The 22,851-nt window shown below is 53.3% G+C and overlaps 2 protein-coding genes across 3 annotated transcripts; one reads left to right on the top strand and one right to left on the bottom strand.

Annotated features, from left to right (window-relative positions):
- Positions 1-9,372: 9,372 nt before the first annotated feature.
- On the top strand, positions 9,373-11,600 carry KLHDC9 (kelch domain containing 9). 2 transcript variants are annotated; one of them, XM_047840706.1, is made up of 4 exons: positions 9,373-10,452; positions 10,759-10,918; positions 11,012-11,210; positions 11,330-11,600. In XM_047840706.1, the coding sequence occupies exons 1-4, from the start codon at positions 9,935-9,937 to the stop codon at positions 11,494-11,496; spliced, it is 1,044 nt and encodes a 347-aa protein (XP_047696662.1). In that variant the 5' UTR covers positions 9,373-9,934; the 3' UTR covers positions 11,497-11,600. The 2 variants fall into 2 exon arrangements, with proteins under 2 accessions (XP_047696662.1, XP_047696661.1); XM_047840705.1 differs by having other exon boundaries at positions 9,373-10,918.
- Positions 11,601-11,830: 230 nt separating this feature from the next.
- Positions 11,831-22,851, bottom strand: PFDN2 (prefoldin subunit 2). Its single transcript, XM_047839997.1, has 4 exons — positions 22,719-22,851; positions 13,099-13,187; positions 12,864-12,987; positions 11,831-12,134 (listed from the first exon to the last, which is right to left on the bottom strand). The coding sequence occupies exons 1-4, from the start codon at positions 22,791-22,793 to the stop codon at positions 11,958-11,960; spliced, it is 465 nt and encodes a 154-aa protein (XP_047695953.1). The 5' UTR covers positions 22,794-22,851; the 3' UTR covers positions 11,831-11,957.

Below are 22,851 nucleotides of genomic sequence, written 5' to 3'. Positions count from 1 at the left end.
GGGGGGATCCCATCGTCAGCTCCAGGCTTCACCGGGCAGTGTGGCAGGGGCTGGGGAGGGAGAGGCAGGGTGCGGGGGGCGGGGCAGGAAAAGGCTCAAAGAGGGAGGCACCAGGCCAGGAGGAACAGGGGCAAGGCCCTTGTGGGTGGGAAGGAGCCCGAGCATCCCACACCCCAGCCGGCCTCGCTGCCTCCCGGGGGCCTTGCCAAGTTCCCCAGTCTCCTGCAGGGGCTCGGCTTTGAAGCTGAGAACCAGAGAAGGGCCAGAACTGGGAAGTACAGGACTGGCCCATATACCTCTTGCTTTAGGTGAGAACAGAGGCCCAGGGAGGGGAACGGCCTTGGAGGACACACAGCTTAGGTAAGAACACGGTTTTCTCAGACGTCTGTATCCTCAGACAGGAGGCTGGTTCCAAGACGCCCGAGAAGGAGCTTAAGTGACACGGTCCCCAATGCCACCGTATATAGAAGCTGATGGACTGACCAGGAAATGAGCCCCACGGGTTCCTGCCCTCCCTCGCTGGATCCTCTCTCCACTTCAAGGCCTCCTCGTCACCTGGCCAGGAGTCCCCAAAGTGCACCAGCCCAACACTCCATGGTCATTTTACCCTCTTATCCCACGGGCATGGGACAAGACCACATGTCTGGACTTTGCAAGGTCAAGCTCGATTTCAAATACTCTGCCCCTGTATCCCTGTAAGTTTATTCCTACCTGTAAGCCCCTGGGATTCCATTCCGGATGCACACAATATAACCACCAAGTGACACAAGACCTTCCTGGCCAATGTGGGATAGCTAGAGGACGGGGGGCAGGCTCTGAACTCCCCGAAAACTGAGTGACGAGGAGCCACAAGCTCACTGTCAGACTGGGGCTAAAAAAAAAAAAAAAAAAAAAAAAAGAAATACTGAGCTAAACGTGAGGAAAGAAAAAAAAAAAAAAATATATATATATATAGGTTACAATTTGCAGCAGGACCCTTTTGTCTGGCCGGAGGCAGGAAGCGGGGTTCAAGGGGAATAAGGGAGGGTCACTTTGCTTAGACTGTGCTCTCCACACCCCACGCCCCCAACTCTGTCACAATCTTATTCATCTTTCAAAGCTGCCCTCACAGGCCACGTCTCCCGTGGGGCTTTCTCAGCGCCTCCCACCCAAAATGAATCTTCCTCTGTCCTTCCCCAGCCTCTGCTAGTCCCTTTATTATAGCCTGTGCGCCCATAATTTGTGCACATCTTATCTCCTTGACTAAATGTAAGCTTCGGTTTCAAGAAACATGCATTGGAGCCTGCTGCGTGCCAGGGATTCGGTTAAACGTGTGAAACCGGGGGCCAGGACGGGCAGCTGTAGTCTGTGAGCTCCTGGAAAGTCAGGCCTGGTTTTTTTTTGTTTTTTTTTTTTTAATTTTTTTTTCAACGTTTATTTATTTTTGGGACAGAGAGAGACAGAGCATGAACGGGGGAGGGGCAGAGAGAGAGGGAGACACAGAATCGGAAGCAGGCTCCAGGCTCTGAGCCATCAGCCCAGAGTCTGACCCGGGGCTCGAACTCACGGACCGCGAGATCGTGACCTGGCTGAAGTCGGATGCTTAACCGACTGCGCCACCCAGGCGCCCCGAGTCAGGCCTGTTTTATAACCTTTGTCGCAGTCGCCCAGGCCCGCACGGGACACACTTCTGTCGAGGGCGTGCGTTTGTGAATGAATGGATGTCAGTGTGGAAAGGGTGGTCAGGGAGGGCCAGGGAAGGGGACACCCCGACTCTCCCGAACCTGAGCCGTCACCCGGACTCTAACCCTGGCCTCAGGACCATGGCCCCAACTCTTGGCAGTGACCTTGGTAGTGACCCCTTCTTCAAGGGCTATTTCCGGCAGGCCCCCCTCAAGGGCCAGGCCAGATGCCAAAACTCCCCAGCTCCTCTCCACCTCCACCTTGGCAAACCCCTTCCCCTCTTTAGGACTCAGGTCCCCACCTGTGCCAGGGGAAGCGGCCTCACCCCGATGCTGCTTTGAGATGCAGTGTCGCAGGGGTGGGGTAGGGCCAGGGGCTATGGGAGGGGGGAGCATCCTGTATTATAATTATAATTATCACACCTCGGATCCTATCGCTCGGTTTCCTTCCCACGGATTCACCCCTCCTGGTCCCGGAAACCACCAGAGAAACTGAGGCATGGGGGGGGGGGGCAGGGGGGACAGCAGTGGGTTTCCGGTTCTGGTTCCCGCATCTCCTCAGCCTTCCCATGCACCATACGCCCCCAACCCCGCCACAGTGCAACCAGTCAGGGAGTGTGTGAGCCCCTCCTCCACTCACCCCCAGCTCCAGCCATGTGGAGAGCTGACGGGAGGCGGGACTTGCCCGAGGCGTCGCTGGGGCCCGAGGACCCAAGGTGGTCCAGCCAGGCCTCTGCTTGAAGTCGAAGTGTTGCCCCCGCCTCGCCAAACAAATATCCGTCGCCAAATCTCTCTGCTCCCTGGGCCATCTTGCGTGTCTCACCAGGGCCATGCGCTTGGGGGACAAGCCCTCATACGCAGGCCTTCCTGTCCCTCTTTGGGGATGAGTCCTGCGGAAGGCAGATTCTAGGGCTGGGGCTGGAAGAAAATCCTGGCTGCGGAAGCCTTTCTAGGCCAGTGCCTGGTTTCCTGCCCTCCGTTCTTTGCTCCCCATCGAACCCCCATTCCCCTCATGCCTCCCCCCCTCCCTTCCCCCTACCACCTTCTGGGCCCGAAGAATGGGAACAGTTCAAGCCGCGGTGGCATCGTTAACGCGCGTACGTGTCTGAGCGGCGTCACCGGGCCTGCCTGCCTCAGTTCAATTACGGACACTTAGCGAGCACCGCTGAGCACCAGGCTCCAGGGAGGGGACGGGGCCGCAGAACACACGGCCCCTGCCCACCGCGAGCCCCTCCGCTGGGGGAGGGGGCCGCGTCGGCCGGCAGACGCCACGTCCCGCCACCGTGCGTTCCCTTCGCGTCCTCCTGCACGTGCCGCCTCCAGGCTCAGGGCTGTTTCCGCGAGCGGAGCTGCGGATGCTTGCCGTCCTGTGGCCGGGCACCCGCTTGCAACTCCTGTCTGTCCCCGCGGCAGGCTGCACACCTAGGCCAAACCGGTCGGGGTGGGTCGTGCTGAAAGTTTTGTTTGTGTCAGTGGGACTGGGAGGTGAGTCAGGGAGGGACGAGGAGGGGTGGGGTGGGGTGGCGAGGTGAGTGAGAGCGAGGGTCAGGCTGAGCGAGGGGGAGGAGGAGCGGACACGGCGGTGGCGGGGGGGGGGGGGGGGGGGGAGAACCTTGGGCTTTGGGAGAGACGGGGTAGTCCAATCAGAGTGGACGGAGTCGGAGGCACGAGGGTGGACGGCGTGTCTGCGACCCAGTCCTGCCCGGCTGTGTGGCCCTGCGCGGCACCAAGCTGCTTCCCATGCGCTCGTCGCCTTGGCTTCTGCAGTTTGCACAGAGAGGCTTTGGGGGCGCTGACCGACACTGTGGCAGAGGATTCCCGACACGGGGTTCGATTCCGTCCCCCGGGACCGCGGCTCCTTCAGGTAGAGGCTTCAAGCTCACTTCTGCCCCTTCCGGGGCTGCCCCCCTCACACAGAGGGTCCCGCACAGAGGAGGGGTTCCCGGAGCTTTGCCGCCACGGAGACACCCCTTCGCCCCCCACCCCTGCAGCCGGAGCTTCGCTGTGCCCACTGTTAGGATGGTGGCACCCAGTTTTCCGGAAGGTTTCATCTAAACGTTCCATCTGGCACGTGCTCTGCTGTTCCCATTCGCCCCGTTCTGCAGGCCCAGGGATCCCGGGTACCCAGCCCCGGGCCTTCAACGACAACCACACTTCTGGTGCCTCACAACATCCCTCGGAGCCCAGGGGGCTGGGTTTGTTTGCCGCTAAAGAGGTCTAAAGCTGGGGTGACCCACCCAGGGGCGACGGCTCAGCTAGAGGCGCGCCCGTGGGCCCCGTTTCTCAGTAGGCCTCCGCGTGCACAGCCCCGCCTGCTGGCTGTCACCCCCTGGACCCCCCAAGCGTCTGCAAATACACGACCGTGAACTCCGGGACCTCGAGCATGGGGTAGGAGACAGATGCCCTTATTCTTTGACCCCCTGTCTCTGGATGGGCTGGCCCTTTTAGAAGGCTCTAGAAGTGGGTGCTGGCAGGTCTAGGACAAGAGTCGGAGCCCTCACGGAGAGCAGAGTCTTTGGAGCAGCAGCGAGAGATGTAGCAGCAAAGGAGGAAGTAGGAGCAAAGGCAGGCAGGATCCTGAGAGCGCGGACCCCAAGCGGTGCTCCCCATGCATCCTCCCAGTCTCCATCCCAACCGAGGAGGCTCCTCCCGGGAAGCCTGGCTGCCGGGAATCATGGGGGGAGCTCCCCAGGGGACAGACGGGTACCTTCAGGTGCTCCCAGCCTTTGGGGCTTCTGCTCCCCTCCAAACAGCGGCCTGGATGCCCAGGGCAGGGTGCCTGTCCAAACCAGACAGCCACCTCCCGCCATCAGCCTGAGCCCCTGTCACCACCCGGCGCAGCTGCCCCAGGGGAAAGCAAGCCTCCAGAGGCCCTGCCATCAAGTGTCCGCCTCGGACCAGGCGCTGGGGGCGGCAGGACGGCTGCAGAGCGGAAAATGGCCCCGCGAATCCAGGAGACCAGAAGGCCCAGCGCGGGGAGAAGCCTGGAAGGGCTGGGAGCTTCGAGAAGAGTGGAGAAGCCCCTGAGGGGAAAGGGGGATGTTCTCGAGGGGACACAGGAGCAGAGAGGGGCCAAAGCTGACAGAGCACGGGGGCCAAGGGGGAGCGAGGCACGGGGGGGTGGGGAGGGGGGAACGGGGAGGAGCTGGGGACTCCCCGTAATTTGAGGGCACATCTTCTTTTGAAGTTTGTTGGCATAATCTTCCTTCTGTGTGGCCTGGGAACATTCACCTGTCCGTCTTGTAAATCCAAGCTCCCTCCTCCTCTCCCCTCCAAGACCCAGGTGGCCTCAGACCTGCGGCCCGGCCTGTTTCCATGGCCAGCACTCAGCAGCCGCGTGGCTGCCCTGGTCAGAGGCCAGGACGCGTCACAGCCGTCGAGGGGCCCAGTCCCGGGCGCCCAGGTTCCGTCTTGGTCTGCGCCCCCCACCCCTCCCCGGCCCCCAGGAAGCAGGGGCCAGGACTTCCGGTTTCCGGCCGCCCTGGGGCAGCACAACTCGTTCTTGGCCTTGCTCCCACCACACTTGGGAGACCTGGACTCTATCCTGCGTCGGTTTTCAGCCCCACACACAGCGAGGTCGGGAGCTTGAGAAGTCCCGGGAGACAGAGGTGCAAGCCGAGCAGGCCCCCCACTCCCCTGCTGGGCATTCCCCGCCCCCCACAACCCCCGCACACCCCAAGATGCACGCGTGCCTTCCCCTTGCAGGCACCCCTAAGTGACTGCCCTCCAGCATCACCCCGAAGCCTTTTTGAACCCCAGTTGCTCCTTCATTTCTAGAAGTGGCATAAAAAAAGGACTAGGGATCAGGAAACAGAGCGCGAGTTCCTTCCTGCGACAGTTTGCAAGATCAGGTCCATAAAGGAAAGGTTAGAGGAGTAAAGACCGGAATCTGTCTCCGTTTGCCTGTCAGCTTCCCTCCCTGGGCCTAGGCCTCCACCCTCCAAGGTCTCCTGTGGGGAAATCCTACTCCCTGAAAAGGCCCCGGACATCGAAGCTCCCTCAGGTCCTCGTTAGTCATCAATATACCCTCTGACTGTGCCCAGGGACCCCACACTGAGTGTACAGTCTAGAGCACAGCCAAAGGGGAGAAGCCTGGTCACTCCTGGAAGGTTCCAAAGCTCCTTGAAGGAAAGTCAGATGGTTGCCTCTGTTCAGCGAGGGGCGGGGGGGGGGGGGGGGGGGAGCAGGGAGGGGCGGGAAGAGCAGACTTGGAAATGGTGACAGATCTCAAGGCACAGTGAGACCAGGTAGAAACCTGGAGAAAGAAAGGAGTCGGGGCAGAAACACACACACACACACACACACACACACACACACACACACACACACACGGAACAACGGAGGGGCGTAATTCAGAGACAAAGACACTGAGACAAGGCCTGAAGCAGAGACACAAAGACCCTAAAGAGAAGTTTCTGAATGCCTAGGTGTCCTTATCTACCTCAGTTTCAGCCACTCAACAGTGGGACCCAACGACGTTTCCTCTTCAATACCGCCAAGTCCCTTAAATATTCAAAATTTGGGGGGCACCTGGGTGACTCAGTCAGTTAAGCGTCCGACTTCAGCTCAGGTTCATGATCTCATGGTTCGTGAGTTCGAGCCCCGCATCAGGCTCTCTGCTGTCAGCACAGAACCTGCTTCAGATCCTCTGTCCCCACCCTCTCTCTCTCCAAAATAAACATTTAATTTTTTTTTTCAAAAATTCAAGATATTCCCCATCCTTACCCCATCTCTCCACCATTCTCCAGTTAGACTGATGCCGCCCCCCACCCCGTCTGCTGACAGGTCCACCTTCTCTCAAACCCGTTCCAGCTCATGTCACAGTTACAATCGGATGAGCTCTCAAGATCTGACCTCTTGCGGTCTCTTTTCCCGGCCATTCCTCTGCCTTTCTGTTTATCCGTGTCCTTATTCTCGCTGATCTGAGAGCAAAGCACCAGAATTTGGGCCAGGGAAGCAGGGAGCCAGGAAGACAACTGGCCAGAGGGAGCTGTGGGAAAAAATGTAGAAAGGTCAGAGGACAGTAGAAGAGGCAGTGCGGGCCGGCCTGAAGGGTGGCACAGCCTGGGACACATCGGCAGAAGGAACTGAGCAAGTCCTGAGCGGGCGGTTGTGTCCTGAACAATGCTGAGAACCAGGGATGGCTCCAGGGCCAGACTGAATTTAAGGGAAGGAGAAAAGAGTTTTCTGAAGACAGATTGGGTACAGATTTGGGGCTGGGACAGACATCTGAGACTGGGAAGCTGGGCAGTGGGCATCCTTGTACCGGAAATGGCCAACTGGGACCAAACTCATGGGATCGTGTCAGGACTGTGAGACTTTCAGAATGATCTGCCCTAACCCCCAGCCCTGGACAGGCATTGTCCCTGGATATTATTAGCAGGTGAAAGCAGGTCCAGAAAAGGAGGGGCCCTTCTGGCTGCCCTTCTCCTGTTCTCTCAAAGTCCTTTGTCAGGCCTACCCTTCACTTTATCCTAATGCCCCTTCAGCTTCTGGATCACTGACAGGGTCATCATAGACCACTTTAGATGCTGCTCTGGGTATAAAATAAGTCATACAAAGGCAGACTGGCTTGTGTTTTTTCTTTTCTTTCTGTCTTTTCTTTCTTCCTTCCTTCCTCCATCCCTGGCTCCCTCCTTTCCTTCCTTCCCTCTTTCTTTCCTCCCTCCCTCCCTCCCTTCCTCCCTTCCTTCCTCCCTCCCTCCCTCCCACCCTCCTCTCTCTCTTTCTTTCCCCTAGACTCTTTTCTACCTCCTCCAAACCATGGACTTGGTTCAGACTAACCAAAGGAGGTGGGAGTCCTGAGCAGCCCCTCCCCTGGGTCTATGTCTGGAACAGCAGTGGCTAAATACCTCAAGCTTCTAGATGGCCCTGGAGGGGGTACCACCAAGGAGGATGTGGGGTTCAGGCTCTACATCCAAGCGAAATGCAAACCGCTGAGGGCTCAGAGCCAGGGTGGAAGCTGAGGGAAGGAACACAAAGCTGTGAGAGAGAAGCTGGAAAGGCCCCTGGGGTGGGGAGTTCCCGGCTCTACCCAGGAGAGGCAGAAAATGACTCTGGCAAGGGGCGCCTGGCGGGCTCAGTCAGTAGCATGTGACTCTTGATCTTGGGGTTGTTAAGTTCAAACCCCACCTTGGATGTAGAGATTACTTAAAAATAAAATCTTTGGAGGCGCCTGGGTGGCTCAATCGATTAAGCATCTGACTTTTGATTTTGGCTCAGGTCATGATCTCACGGTTTGTGTGTTCGAGCCCAACGGTTGGGCTCCACGCAGGGCATGGAGACTGCTTAAGATTCTCTCCCTCCCTCTCCCTCTACTCCTCCCCTGCTCTGGAGTGCACGCTCTCTCTCTCTAATAAAGAAAGAAAAAAGAAAGAAGGAAGGAAGGAAGGAAGGAAGGAAGGAAGGAAGGAAGGAAAAGAAAAGAAAAAAAGAAAGAAAGAAAGAAAGAAAGAAAAAGAAAGAAAGAAAGAAAAAGAAAGAAAGAAAGAAAGAAAGAAAGAAAGAAAGAAAGAAAAGGAAGGAAGGAAGGAAGGAAGGAAGGAAGGAAGGAAGGAAGTTAAATTAAATTAAATCTTTGGGAAAGAAAAAAAGAAAAGGAGTCTGGCAAAATGGACATATAGGCCCACAAGGCTTAAGTGAAATGACCACCCCGCCCCCCTCATCCCAGGCAACTCCTTGCCTAAGTCCTAGCTGGTTGGAGGCTAGCCAGTCAGAGCAGTCTTAGGGAGAAGGCTGGCTTTCAGATTTCAGTCGGGGATGTTAGCAGTTGGGGATTTTCTAGAGATTTCGTTACCATGATCTGGCAAAACTGAGGATCATCTCCGCCAGACTCAAGGAAAGCTGGAATTGGGGGGGACGAGGACTTTCGAATCTCTTACTGGTTCTCGGCTTCAAGGACAAATGGGAAACGGGTCTGGTAACCTTCCAGTCTCTCCGCGCCTTCCCGCACATACTGTCGCCATGCTGTGTGCTCAGAGGACGTGTGCTCAGAGGACGCGCACCATCAGACCCGTGAATCACAGGTCCTCCCCGCCCGCAGTCCTGGTCTCCCTCGTGCCTCCATTTCTGGGGCGTGAAGGGGAACGAGCTGATGTGTGGAGACCACAGGCGACAATAGCAGCCATCACCCGCATTTGCAGCCCAGGGCTGGGGACACACGTCCGGTTTCTGTGCTGGGAGCAGAAATCTGTCTGCATTGGCTCCTGGGGCCCAAACTGCTCAGCTTGGATCTGGGCCCCTTGGTCCCTCACCGGGTCCTGGAGGGACAGAGTCAGGAGGAAGGGCAGGGGACCTGGCTGGAATTAAAGGGAGATACCAGGGAGTAACAGATGCTTGTTTTTCTGTTCTTCTCCCCCCTCCCCCACTACGCCTCCTCCAGCTTCCAGGGCTGGGCAGCTGCTGGCCTGGATCTTCTCGGGAGAAACTCCCTGCCCTTAACCTCGAGTTCCAGATGCCACAGCACCTCAGTTTCCTTGCGAGCCTATGAGGCGAGCTGAAATAAGGAATTATTCTTCCCGGGACACCGTAGTGGAAAGTTCTCCAAGTTTCAGGCATTCCCCCTCACCCCCAACCCAACCCCGCCTCCCAACGCGCGCGCGCGTACACACACACACACACACACACATACACGCACACGCACACGCACACGCACGCGCGGTGTGCCCTGACAGCAGGCTCTACCACCCTCTAGTGGCCAGAACAGAAAGGACGCTCCCAACCCAGCCAACCGGGATCTTCAGCCTCTAGCAGGGAAAGTCGTCTGCAAGACGCCTGAGACAGAAAACCCACAGCACAGTTTATAAATGAGAAAGCTGAGGGTGCCCGCGGTCACCCCGAGAGTCAGGGGCACGGCTGGGACCAGAACCCAAGTCTCCTGACTCCCACTTTCACGCCCCCTCTTCCCCTCCCCCAGACTCATCCCGGGGGAGGACAGGTGCAATTGGAAAAGGGTGTCCCTCGTCGCCCCCCGCAGAGCCACGCCTGCACCTCAAATCAGCTCGCCGCTTTGATAACGGGGGTCCGTCTGAGGACCTGGCCGCCCTCTGACAGTCTTTCAGGATTCTTCTGGACTTCGCGCAGCTCCCGTCGCCGCGGTGACAACACCGTCCCTTCCCGCAGCTAGCCGGGTCTCCCGGTCTCCACGGTAACCGGTGCTTTGCGACCTTCGGTTTGCAGCCGGTCGCGCTGCCAGTGCGGCAGTGGTTGCTGGGCGACGGCGGCGCGTGGCAGGGACCCGGGCGGTTCCTGGGGGGCAGGCGGGGGGAGGGGTCATGGCGCTCGCGGGGTCCCCGGGGGGCGCGGGCTGGACCTGGCGGCCGGTGGCCCGGGACGCGCTCCTGGCGCGGGCCTTCCATTCCTGCACTGAGCTGCGGGGACGCTTCTACCTGGTGGGGGGCCTCCCGGCCGGAGGGGCGACGGAGCCGAGCGGCGACACGGTGGTCTTCGACCCGGCGGGGGGCCAGGCCGTACGGCTGGGGGCCCGGGGCGGCCCGCGGCGCAGCCACCACGACGCGGCGCCGGTGGGCGGGCGCTGGCTCTGCGTGGTGGGCGGCTGGGACGGGTCGCGCCGCGTGGCCACCGTAGCCGCGCTGGACACGGAGCGCGGAGCGTGGGAGGCGTGGAGCGCGGCCCCCGGCAGCCGCCCCCCCGCCGGCCTCAGCAGCCACACCTGCACCCGCGTCTCCGACCGCGAGCTGCGGGTGGCGGGCCGGGAGGGCGGGACCCGCACCCAGCGTCGCTACGGCAGCGTCTACACGCTACGGCTGGACCCCGGCGCCCGCACCTACAGGTATGGCACCCCGGGCCCCGCACCGTCCCCCGTCCCTTCATCTGTGCTCTGGAAAAGCGCAGGGGAACAGAATCGCAGGCACCCCGGCCACAGCCGCACCCCGGCACCCGCCTCCCCCCGCACCCACCGTGACTACGATGGCGAGCTCGCTCTCTGCCGGTGCTGCCCTCTCTCTCATCCGACCGCAGCTCGGTCCCTGCCTCCTTTCCATGCTTGGCACCACAGAAAGGGACTGGGGAAAGGGCAGTACAGCGCTTGTATTTTCCAGAAAACCCAACTCGGGCCCGAACTGCTGCATATCCACAGCTATAAGGAAGAGGGCTGTCACACAGCCTCACGCTCGGGTCACTGCGCTGCCCTGCTCCAAACTCCCGGGCCCCGCCCAGGCCATCAGCTCCTGCTCTTTGGGGGCTGCAACTCGGCTGAACCAGAAGTGGCCGGGCACTGGAGTCCCGGGAAGCTTGGGGTACCTGTCGACTCACAACTTGTTAGGGTGGAAAGGGGCAAAAACTGTGAGGCCCAAATCCCTCCAGCCAACACCCCTTCTTTCTCCCGCAAGGAGGAACCACCTGCTGCCCCCCATCTGAGGGAGCAGCTTGCCAGGCTTGTGAGCACTGGGCGGGGGTCCCGGCAGGGGCCCCGGGGCCTGCGGCATCACTCGTGTTCCGTGGTGGGGCCCTTTGCCGTGCTGTTTGGCGGAGAAACTCTGACCAGAGCCAGAGACACCATCTGCAATGACCTGTACATCTATGACACCCGTGAGGGCCGGCTGGTTGAGGGGGGGAAGAGGGTGGGGAGAAGGTGGGAAGGCGAGGAGGAGCCCCATGGTGCCAAAACGGTACCGCCTCAAAAAGCAGCCTCTGCTCTTCCCCGACAGGCAGCTCTCCTCCTTCGTGGTTCCACTTCCCCTGCGCAGACCAAGGGCTGAAGCGCGTGGGCCATCGCACCTGCCTTTGGAACGACCAGCTTTACCTGGTTGGGGGTTTCGGTGAGGATGGCAGGACGCCTTGTCCACAGGTTTGCATCCTGGACCTTTCTGTCTAAAGAATATGCCAAGACACATCGCCAAGCCCCCGTTTTGTTGCAAACTCGCAGCGCGTTACCACCAGAGCGATCTGCCTCATTTCACCTGCTTATTAAATTTCAATCTGAGAGTCAACATTTGTCTCTGAGTCTTTTGGGGGGGGGGGGTGGGGGAGGCAGTGAATAAGGAGATACATCTTTATTTGCAAGGGAAAGGATAAAATATGGGGCCTCCTCTGAAACTGTGAACCATTAGCCTGATGGAGCCAAACCCCACAGATCATGGGCTTTTTTCCATGCCTCATGCAGATCCCGCCCCTAATATTGGGAGAAAGCTTGAGGCTGGAGCTGAGCATTCTGACCAAAACATTTAATTAACAAAAAAATATTACAATAGCAGAGAAAATAATAATAATAACAATAAAGAGAAATCAGAAGAAGTGGGAGTCAGGGTAGAAAAAAAAACGCAAAGGCCTTGGTCCCTAGGAGACCAACACTCCGGCTGAGGTGGACTTGGCCCCAGCCCCTTCGGAGTTTTCCTTGGCTGCTGGCTTGTCATCTTCCCCCATGAGACGAATGTTGTGCTTTTCCCGGAACTCATTTAATTCTCTTCCCTTTGCCTGAAGCTGCTGTGTAAGTGTCTCAATGATCTTCTGTATCTAGAGGGCCAGCGATAGGATTACATGAGGATTTCAGGAACCACCTTCCCCTACCTGGGATGGACTATAGTTGGGGGACGGGAAGGAGAGAGGACACCTGTAACCTCACCTCTTAGCAAGTATTAATAGTAGAGCCGAGAGCCTAAAAGTATGCCTTTCTCAAACACAACGGCGTATGAGCTTTAATGTACGTTAAGAACCACTTGGGCTGTTTATTTTTAAAATGCCACTCCGTGGGGCGGCTGGCTGCCTCGGTCAGTAGAGCATGTGACTCTTGCTCGTGGGATTGTGGGTTCGAGCCCTACGTTGGGCGTGGAGAGGACTTTAAAAAAAAAAAAAAAAAGGATGCCACCCCATAGGCCCCCTAGCCAGTTGTTCTGAATCAGTGGGTCCAGGCAGCTGCATTTTGGGTCAGGCCTCCAGGTGACCTGGAGGCAGGTGTCCCCGGACCACACTGTGAGAGACCCTGCTCTCACGGCCGCCTCTCCCCCTTGGGAGAGCCAGGCTTGTGAGCCAGGTCACAGAGTGCCGGGGAAGGGGCCGCCAGCCAGCAGTCCCTCCCGTGTGAGGAGTTAGACTTTGCACAGCATAAAAAGCACAGGCTAACAGGCTACGTGTGCCGTCTTCAACATGGGTGCCACCCACTTCCTCCACCACGCTCCCCCAGTCCCGGCCTCCCTTCCCTCGCCCCTCGGCGCCCAGAGCTTGTCCGCAGGGACTCCCGCTCACCTGCTCCTTGTTGCTCTCCAGGGCCGGCAACACCTCCTTGACCGTCCGCTCCACCAGCACGCCTCCAACCATGCGGTAGCACTTGCGGGCTTCGTCCACCTCCTTCAGGGTGTCTATCACCAGGCTGGGGTGGGAGGACAAGGCCGCTCGGGGAATCCAGCCCCGCTCCACGGCGGCCCGCCCTTACAACGTGGCCCGCCCGCCCCTCCTGTCTGCGCCTCCCCAGCGCCCTCACCTGTGCTCATTCAACTCCATCTCTAGCTCGGCTGCCTTGGATGCCAGACCCCGCTGTTCCTGTCGAAGGCGGTTGAAGCCAGCAATAACCTTAGAAGGTGAGAAAGAGTTAAGTGAGAGAGGAGACAGCGGGCACGGCAGAGGGTCAAGACACAACACAGGAGGGCGAGCTTTGGACGCCTCCCTTAGAAAAGGCGTAGAACCCACGTCTGCCATTCCGACCTTCAGTCTGTCGGGAAGCCATTCACCCTGCACTGAGAGCCTGCACTGTGTGAGAGAGAGCTCTGCTAGTCCCTCTCGCAGCTTCCCGTGTGGTGAGGAATAGGCATGCGTAATTCAGGATGGGGTGGAGAGCTACTGGGGCACCTGCAGAGAGGCTTAGACTTGCAGGTAAAGAAGCCTGTTCGGAAAGACTCTGTAGCGAGTTAACTCCTGTTTGGACCTGCCCAGCCGGCATTCTTCCCACAGGGGAGCCGCCCCTCCTTAGCTCAGGGGGTGCTTGTGGGGCTACCATTCACAGGACCCTTGGCCCTTGACCACAAGGGCAGTGACCTGTGGTTCTATACCAGAGTCTCTGTACAGGAACTGATTTTGGGGGTAGAGAGAAACAGGTACGGAAGACAGGTGCAGCGAAGGCAACTACTTGCCCTGCAGAGATGATCCTCCATTCCTCCTCCTGAAATCCCCAAAGCTGCCCTAGTTCTTGAACTTGGTGGGACCCAGTTATTTAACCTTTCTTTTCATTGTGTTCAGTTCTGTGAACTACCCGCTATCCTTCCAAAACACTACTTCAAAAAAGAAAAAGTTGGTCAGAGTCCATGTCTGTAGCCTAGAAACCCTAACTAACATAGGCTTCCTGAGAGACACGGCCTCAACTGAAGCCTGAAGGATGAGAAACTGGGGGAGGAAAGGGTGCAAAGGAGGCATAAGAAGTAACACACGTAAAGGCCCAGAGAAATGACTACTACCAGCTCCTTGTTCCCCAGAAACAGAGCAGGGAACCTAAAACAGCGTGAAAGCCAGACTGGGTACTAAAATCACCACCTCCGTCACTCTCAGCACAGGGCTCTGATGACTGTGTTTGGAAAGAAGTACCAGATAAAAGGCGGAAAATGTCATGAGGAAAGAAAATCGTGGGGGTGTGTGTGGGGGAAACATGGGGCCCAGAGACAAAAAACCAGGTTCAAGTTGGTCTCTGCCATATATTGGCTCTATGGCCTCGGACATTTAATCCGATGGTTCTCAACCCTGGTGACACGTTAAAGTCCCCAGGAGAGCATTTTCAAAACATGAATGGTGGGACCTCAGAACAATTACATAATCACTGGGTGAGGCCCCTGGGATCTCAGCACTTCTCACACTCCCCCATAATTCTAATGTGCATCCAGAAAGGAGAACCACCGGGTTTCCGCCTCTGGGCCTGAGTTCCCTCACCTGTGACACACACAGGGTCACCTACTTTATAGAACTGTCGTATGGTGCGGGCTAGTAGGAAAGGGCTTCGTAGGCAGGAAAAGTGCATTAACTGCTGTCATGGCCTTCTCCCCAAACCCGGGTGCCCCCTTGGCCCTTCCTGATCAGCTGAGGGCCGTGGGCCCGCCCGCGCTCTCACTCTCAGCCAGATCCTGCCCAGTCTCATGCTACTGGTGACCGCCTCATCTTTACTAGGACCTTTTATCCCCTACCTCTCTCCACAAGGCTCACCTACAGCTGATAAGACCCTGCTGGCTGGCCTGTGCCACCCCTACATCTCTTTTCCTGCTCAAAAAACCAAGAAATAAGTCTGACTAGGACGCCGTCGCCCCAGTCGTATGCTGCCTCCTCCCGGCCACCAACCTTTGATCTCCGTGTACTTCCCAGACTCATTGCAACAAACGCTTTGAAACCTAACTCCACTACCTATACCAAACTATTCCATTTATGGTTAGCTTTTCCTTCACTATCGATGTTACAGATCAAAGTAATTTCATCTATGGAAATTCCACAACGAAACCAGATTCTCGATGCTCTCCCAGCATCCAAATGACCCTCTCTTCTGGATGTATTTTGTTGAACACATCAGTGAAATCAGCTTAAGAGTCTAAAATTTCTGAGGCCTAGACTTATTTCCCTTAGTAATCAGTAGGAATCTACTTTTCAACCACCAATTTAACACAACTAAAGGCAAGAAGAGGTTTTGATTTCAACTCCAATTTTTCTGCAAACATTATTGCTAATTAACAACCCCTACTTCCTCTTGGCCCAGTTTATGAACTTTTAATCAGATGGCAAATTAAAATAAATCTATTTCGGTGTATGAGTTATCTACAGTTATTATGGAAAATTTCAGCCACTGGTGCCCTTAAAGGAAATGAAATCTCTTAGCAGCTAACCGTAACCTAACTGTAAATTAGATGCAAAATAAGCCCATAGTAACCTGCCAATGAAGACAGAAAGGCTGTGATGTATTCCCACGTTCTTCCTCTGAAAATACTTTTCTAACGGTCTTTTCCCTTATGGCCAGACTTATTTTCCTGCTCTTTCCCTTATTCCCATTCTCCTAAAGTTGCCTGGCGTGAGAAGGGATGGTTAGGTCAGTGTTGATTCCCTCAGCCCTACTAAAATCTTCATCTTACATGTAAACATCCCGACTGAAAAAGAATCCAATTAAATTAAAATACCAACTGTTTATCCTATTCAAAAGTAACTTCAATCCTGGCAACTATACAGAGCTCTTTACATTCTTGGCACAAACAATTTTATACAGGACATGGTTTTCTACCCCCGCCCCCCCCAGCTTTACTGACATAAAATTGACATATTACATTGTGTAAGTTTAAGGTATACATTATGATTTAGTATATGTATATCTTGTGAAATGATTGATAACAAAGTTAGTTAATACATCCCATATGTTAACCCTCTCTGTGTGTTCACATATAAATGCATATCGATTCCTTAAATTTTTTGGTAGAAAAGCTTTCCAATTTTAGTGCATTTCTAATTTTCAACTATGCAGGCCTGCCTTCTAATCTTTACTGTTGTCTTCTTTGAAATTTTAAATATGCAAATGCAACCTCTTTTAAAAAATTTTTTTAATGTTTATTTTTGAGACAGAGACAGAGACTGAGCAGGGGAGGGGCAGAGAGAGACAGAGGGAGAGGGAGACACAGAAACTGAAGCAGGCTCCAGGCTCTGAGCTGTCAGCACAGAGCCTGACGCGGGGCTCCAACTCAAGAACCGTGGGATCATGACTTGAGCCGAAGTCGGACTAACTGACTGAGCCACCCAGGCACCCCTGCAACCTCTTTTTAAATACCTGTTTTTTCCACAGTCCTACAATATTGCACCTTCCGCCCAAGGTTTGTAAGGAAAAGAACACTACTATATGCCAGGCACTCTGCTCGACTCTATCTCATTTAATTCTAAAACAAACAAACAAAAACACAGTATAAGACCTGTACCTTCATTTTATCGGTCAGTAGACCAAAGATGTTGGAGAGAGAAAGAGGGAGGAGTGGAGGGGAGGGAGAGGGAGGGGAGGGAGAGGAGATAGGCAGCAGGGGAGGGGACAGGCAGCAGGGGAGGAGGAGAGAGGGGAGGGAGGGGAGAGGGAGAGAGAGAGAGAATGTGTAAACACAGCAAGCTGCAGAACTGGTACCTCTACCCAGCTCTGTGGAACTCTAACGACCCTTTCCTAACTGATGTATTATTCCCAGCTTGTCATAGTCACCTCTCATAGAGGTCAAACTAGAGGGTGTCTGGCTGAGACAGTTGGAAGAGCATGTGAATCTTGACCCAGGGATTGTGAGTTCAAGCCCAACATTGGATGGAGAGATTACTTAAAAAATAAAATCTTAAAAAAAAAAAAGTCAAACTAGTTTTGTATGATTTATTTGCCTGTTTTATTTTTTCTTTCTTTTTTCTTTTGTTTAATCACTACCGTATAGTTTTGGTAACTTTACAAAAAATCTGCAATCAATACCTTTATCCCCAAAATGTCCTTTGGTCTTTTTTTTTTTTTTTTTTTTTTTGTCCTTTGGTCTTCTTACCTACATGATATTTACTCTTATTGGTTCACTGAAGAATAGAATAACAGGTCAAGAATTACGACTGGATGCGTCTGGAAAAGCATTTTATAGGGTATCACTCACTAAATATCTTCTTTTCAGTTCAGTGCCCTCTTTTCCTGACAAACATACTCAGCTGTCAAAGAAAACTTCTTTGACCTTACTACTCCAACAAATAATGGTTCTAAGCCCTTCTCTTCATCTTTTTTTTTTTTTTTAAAGTAGGCTTGCCGCCCAGCATGGAGCCTGTTGCGGGCCCCAAATCACAACCCAGAGATCAAGACCTGAGCTGAGATCCAGAGTAGGGCACTCAACTGACTGAGCCATGCAGTCGCCCCTTCATCATGTTTTTAGGACTAGTCTATACTCACTGCCTCGACTTCCTCGCCTCCCATTCATTCCCAGCCCACTTTAAATTGCTTTCTATCTATACTAGTTATTAAACTATTACTATTTATTAAACTAACTTCTCAAAGATCGTGAATGGCCTCCCGCCTAACCCAACAATTTTTTCTCAATGTTCACTCTGCTGCTTTGAAACTCTCTTAAGTAGCACACGGTAAGGTGGAACTAGCCCAAACTTCTGAGTCTATGGTGGACGGGTTCATATCCTAGTGTTTTGCTGTTTACTTGCTGTATGACCAAGCTACTTAACTTCTCTTGGTTTCCTCAGTTATAAAATGGAGTTAATACACCATAAAGCAGGGTTTCTAAACGTCAGCACTACTGAAGTTTTGGGCAGGAAAATACTTTCTTATGGGGGGCTGTCCTGTGCATTGTAAGATATTTAGCAACCTCCCTGATTCCACCTACTAAAAGCCGGCAGCAACTCCTACTTGTGGCAACCAAAAATGTCTCCAGGCAATGCCAAATTTCTTGGGGGGGGGGGGGTCCCAGCAAGCGGAGAACCATGGTCTCAGGGTAGCAATGAGGACTGAACTGAGAGGCCCAGTGTAACGTACATTCTCTTCTCACTTTTAGCTTCCAGGACCCTTCAGTTCCTTGGTTCTCCAACCTGTCTTAACACTCCGTTCCCCTTCCTGAAGTTCTTCCTCTCATCCCAACAGTGGAGAAGGATCTAAGATTCTTTTCACAGCACTTCTCCCTTTATTACCTATACTATTTCAACTGGTATTCTTAGCTACCTCTGTGGTTCCAACAACTGCCTTCATTTGACTGCCTGCAAATCCAGGCCTCAGAAATTCTAGACCCAAATTTCAAGTTAGAGGAAGGCATTCGGAAGTCAGTCAGAAATGGCTTCAAAATCTGTGAGCGAGTTACCCCTTTTCTGAATCTCAGTTTCTCCACCAAGAACATAAAGGTAATATCAGTCTCCTAGCATGTTTGTGAAGATCAATTAGTTACATCAAGAACTTAGGACAGGGGCGCCTGGGTGGCTCAGTCGGTTGAGCGTCCGACTTCGGCTCAGGTCAGGATGTGGCGATCTGTGAGTTCGAGCCCCGCGTCGGGCTCTGTGCTGACAGCTCAGAGCCTGGAGCCTGTTTCAGATTCTATGCCTCCCTCTTCCTCTGACCCTCCCCTGTTCATGCTCTCTCTCTCTCTCTCTCTCTCTCTCTGTCTCAAAAATAAATAAATGTTAAAAAAAAAAATTAAAAAAAAAAAAGAACTTAGGACAACATCCAGCAGAAAACAGATTGTCACTAAATGGTAACAATTAGCACGGAACACTTCCACTTAAATGTCCTACGGGTACCTTCAACTCGGGTCATTCAAAGCTGAACTGATCATCTTTTACCCCGTTTTAAACTGTTCCCTTTTCTTGTCTCCCCTAGTTCTGCTAATGACACCACCCTGGCCCTCCAGGTAGGAAACCCTGGTTTCATCTTTGAACACACCTTTATCGCAACAACTGCCAAGTTTATTGCATCAACCTCAGCAATTTTTCTTTGGCTCACTGACATCACCCTACTTCGAGCCTTCATTATCTCTTGTCTAAACTACTCCTGTCTTCTAAATTATCTCCCTAGTTTTGGACTCTCCAAATTCATCCTATACGCTGCTGGTAACTTAATTTTCCTAACACTTGGATGACACAGCAAACTGTTCGTGACATATTAGGCTTACAATGCAGATTGCAAAATGGTATATACTGTACAATGCTATTGTACTGGACGAATATTATAAAGTATGCAAATATGTAAAGAACACACATCCTCCCTTTCCATCTACACATGCATATACAAAAACATAAATGAGCGGGAGAAACCTCTTTTGGAGCATATCAAAGGATATACTCCAAAATGGTAATAATAGTTATCTTTTGGAAAGTAGGCTCATGGGTAAATTCACTTATTTTGTACTTTTTCCTGTGTTTCCCACATTTTCCATAATAAACATGCCTTATTTTAGGTAGCAGAAAAAAAAAAGAAAACAATAGTATACCATATATCCTTCTGTGACTCGGGCACTGCTTACATTAAAGAGTTCCAAATTCTTGGGGCGCCTGGGTGGCTCAGTCAGTGGAGCATCTAGCTCTTGATTTCAGTTCAGGGCATGATCTCACAGTTCATGAGTTCAAGCCCCCGCATAGGGCTCTGAGCTGACAGTGCAGAGCCTGCTTGGGATTCTTCTCCCTCACTCTCTGCCCCTCCGCTGCTCGCTCGCACATGCTCTCTCTCTTTCTGTCACACACACACACTCTCTCTCTCTCAAAATAAACTTAAAACAAAAAAAGGTTCCAAATTCTTTGCCAGGCAAAGACTCAGCTTGCTTGAAGCACCACAACTTTCTTACACCTTGTGACTTAGCTAAACTAACCACTCACTGTCAGCCTGTGCTTTCCCTAGGTCTCCTCCATCTCATCCTATTCCCTATATTCTATTTCCATTACCACCTGTTCAAATCTATCCAATCCTTCAGGCCCAGCTCAAATAGCTTTAATACGGTCGTGGTGTAAATGGAAAAATAGGTCTGTCTGATTCTCAACTCGCTCACTCAGTTAAAAGCCCCACCCTTCCAGTTACTGACTTTGGGTGAGTTACCCAAGGTCTCTGAAACTCAAACGTCCTTACCTACAATATAGGTAGGTAAGGTACAGGAAGACAACATAACCTACCCAAATGGCATAATAAATTAACAGAAGATAAAACAAATGCCTAGTACAATGTTACTTCCTTCTATCTTGTTTATAAGGGACCTATGTAGCTCACGTTTGCAGCAGTGATAAATCACACACACACACACACACACACACACACCCTTTAAAGTAAGCTCCAGGCCCAACGTGGGGCTTGAACACATGACCCTAAGATCAAGAGTCACGTGCTCCACCTACTGGGCCAGCCAGGCGCCCTGATAAATCTTATGTTTTTTACCCAGTGTTCTCTCTAGAACACAAAGACCACAGAACGTTAAGCAAGAACAGCCTCCGAACTCAATTATCACAACCGCTCAGCCCTCTTTGAGGGGTTCTTTTCTTCCTCCACAACCCCTTAAATATTGGCTCCACCCTCGTTCTGCTTCTTTTCTCACTTTCTGTACAAACCCTAGAGGATTTCACCCACAACCACGGCTTTGTCTACCGTCCATAAGCTTGTAATTCTCTAATCCGTATCTCTGATTCAGGTTTCCGTAACTCAAGATTCATAAATCAAACCAACTACTAGATGTCTCTACTTGACCGTCCCACAAGAAACCCAAACTCAACCCCCTAAAATAAACGTATTTTCCCTCCCAGACATTTCCGGTCTTCCTACATTCTCTACGGCACCAGCATCCGTCAAAGACAGAGATCTGAGAAATATCCCAGATCCCTCTCTATCCCTCTTTCCCCACATTCGAGTCTTGCACCCCATGCTATACTTTGTCTACCTGCACCCTAAACATGCCAGGCAGTTTTATGCCTTGGTGCCTTTAAGTGCCTTATTCCCTCTACCTAGGAAATTCCCCACTTCCTTCTTTGCCTGACTAACTCCTCTCATCCTTTAGAACTCACTGGAAGGAATATCTCTTCCAGAAGGAGAAAGAAGAAAAACAAAACAAAACAAAACCTAGCATTTATTAAGCACATGCTATATTCCAATCACTGTGCAAAAACACTCTGAATACCTTTTTTGACTAATAATCAAAATAGTGATGAGGTACGCACCATTATACGTAATTTTTATTTTTATTTTACAGCGTGTGCACATGCGGGACAGAGGGAGAGAATGTTAAGCAGGCTCCACGCCTGGCACAGAGCTCGACTTGGGGCTCGATCCCACGACCCTAGGATCGTGACCTGAGCCAAAATCAAGAGTCGGATGCCCAAGAGACCAAGCCACCCAGGCGCCCCTGAGCCATTATATTTTTACAGGAGAGCAAGGTGAAAGAAGTCACCTGTACAAAATAAAGAGCAGAAATGTGATTCAAACACAGATCTGCCAAACCCAAGTGCACTTCTTACGCTCTTAGCCACCCCACTACACCACAGCTTCCCTTTCCCACCCGTTCCTCGAATCTCATAACCTCTTGCTAGGGGATCCCTCCTTTAGCTACCATAAAGAGGGGCCCGTGTGGAATACTGTACATTGAGTCTGTGAGCTAACTTGAGAACAAGATCTAGGTTTCCCTATACACAGCAGAGGGCCTGGCACAAGGCAGACCCTCAGAAAGTATTAGGTTTCTTTTCCCTTCCTTTCCACCTCTCTCCCCCCTCCCCCACAGAAACTCTTTCTACCCCCCCCCCCCAAAACCCCACAGCACTTTATACCTGTTAGAACACTCACCTTCTGCCTCATATTAGCATTTTGTATGTGTTATTTCACTACGGGCTCTTTGCATGGGGCAATTTGAAAAACCCTTATGCAGATACCTTTGCCTGTAGCAACTGTTCCACAAATAAATGATAAATGAACCTGTAATTAGAAGAGCTCTTGTTTATGTTTCCCTTTCTATCATGGAGATTTCTTCCCACTCCCATTAAAACACTAGCCTCACTATTAGCAAATGGCTCCCATGCCACAAAAGGCTTTCGGAGTTATTTATCAAACATCTCGCGATGCCAGAGACTGGGGGAAATGCAAACTCGGGTTAGGAAAGGGTTTCTGGTCGCTAAAGAAATTCAGTCTTACAATGAGGCCCGAATCAAAACAGTATGGAACACTAGACTGTTCGAGTATGTGAGTCACGTGGCTCTGCAGGGTGAGGGCGACTGTCAACGTGGTTTCAGGGTCACGTAACGGACCACATACAACCAGCCCGTTGACTAATCCCCTGGGATTCGTTACGAGCTGCCTTGCCCAGCCTATCCTGTTTGAGGGTGCGGAGAAGTGGGGAAAGTGACGACCTATCTCCCCTCACAACTGTGCATCCTCCCACACCCCCATCTCCGGGCTCTCGCCTCCTGCTGGCTCACCCAACACCCCCAAGGGAGGCGTGGCCTTCACCTACCAACCCTTTGGCTCTCTCCCTGGGGGCTCGGCCAGCTTCTCCAAGGACCCTCCCCTCTCTGGGCGGCCTCGCAAAGGTGGGACTGGAGTGAGGCCTGCACCGGCCACAGGCTCCCCCCCCTCTCTCCGCATCGACTTCGGACCCGGCCTGGCTGCCCTCCTTCGCGTTCTCCGCTCCTCACCTGCTCTGCCGACACCGCCCCTTTCCCCGCGCCGCTGCCGCTGCTCTTGCCGGCGCGACCGCTGCTCTCCGCCATCTTCGCCGCCTGCTGGGCTTCCGGCCTGCGCAGCCCCGCCCCGCCGTGCGTCACATCC

Source organism: Prionailurus viverrinus, chromosome F1 (genome assembly GCF_022837055.1).
Source record: "Prionailurus viverrinus isolate Anna chromosome F1, UM_Priviv_1.0, whole genome shotgun sequence".
Taxonomy (NCBI): domain Eukaryota; kingdom Metazoa; phylum Chordata; class Mammalia; order Carnivora; family Felidae; genus Prionailurus; species Prionailurus viverrinus.
This window is presented reverse-complemented; position numbering and strand designations above follow the sequence as displayed.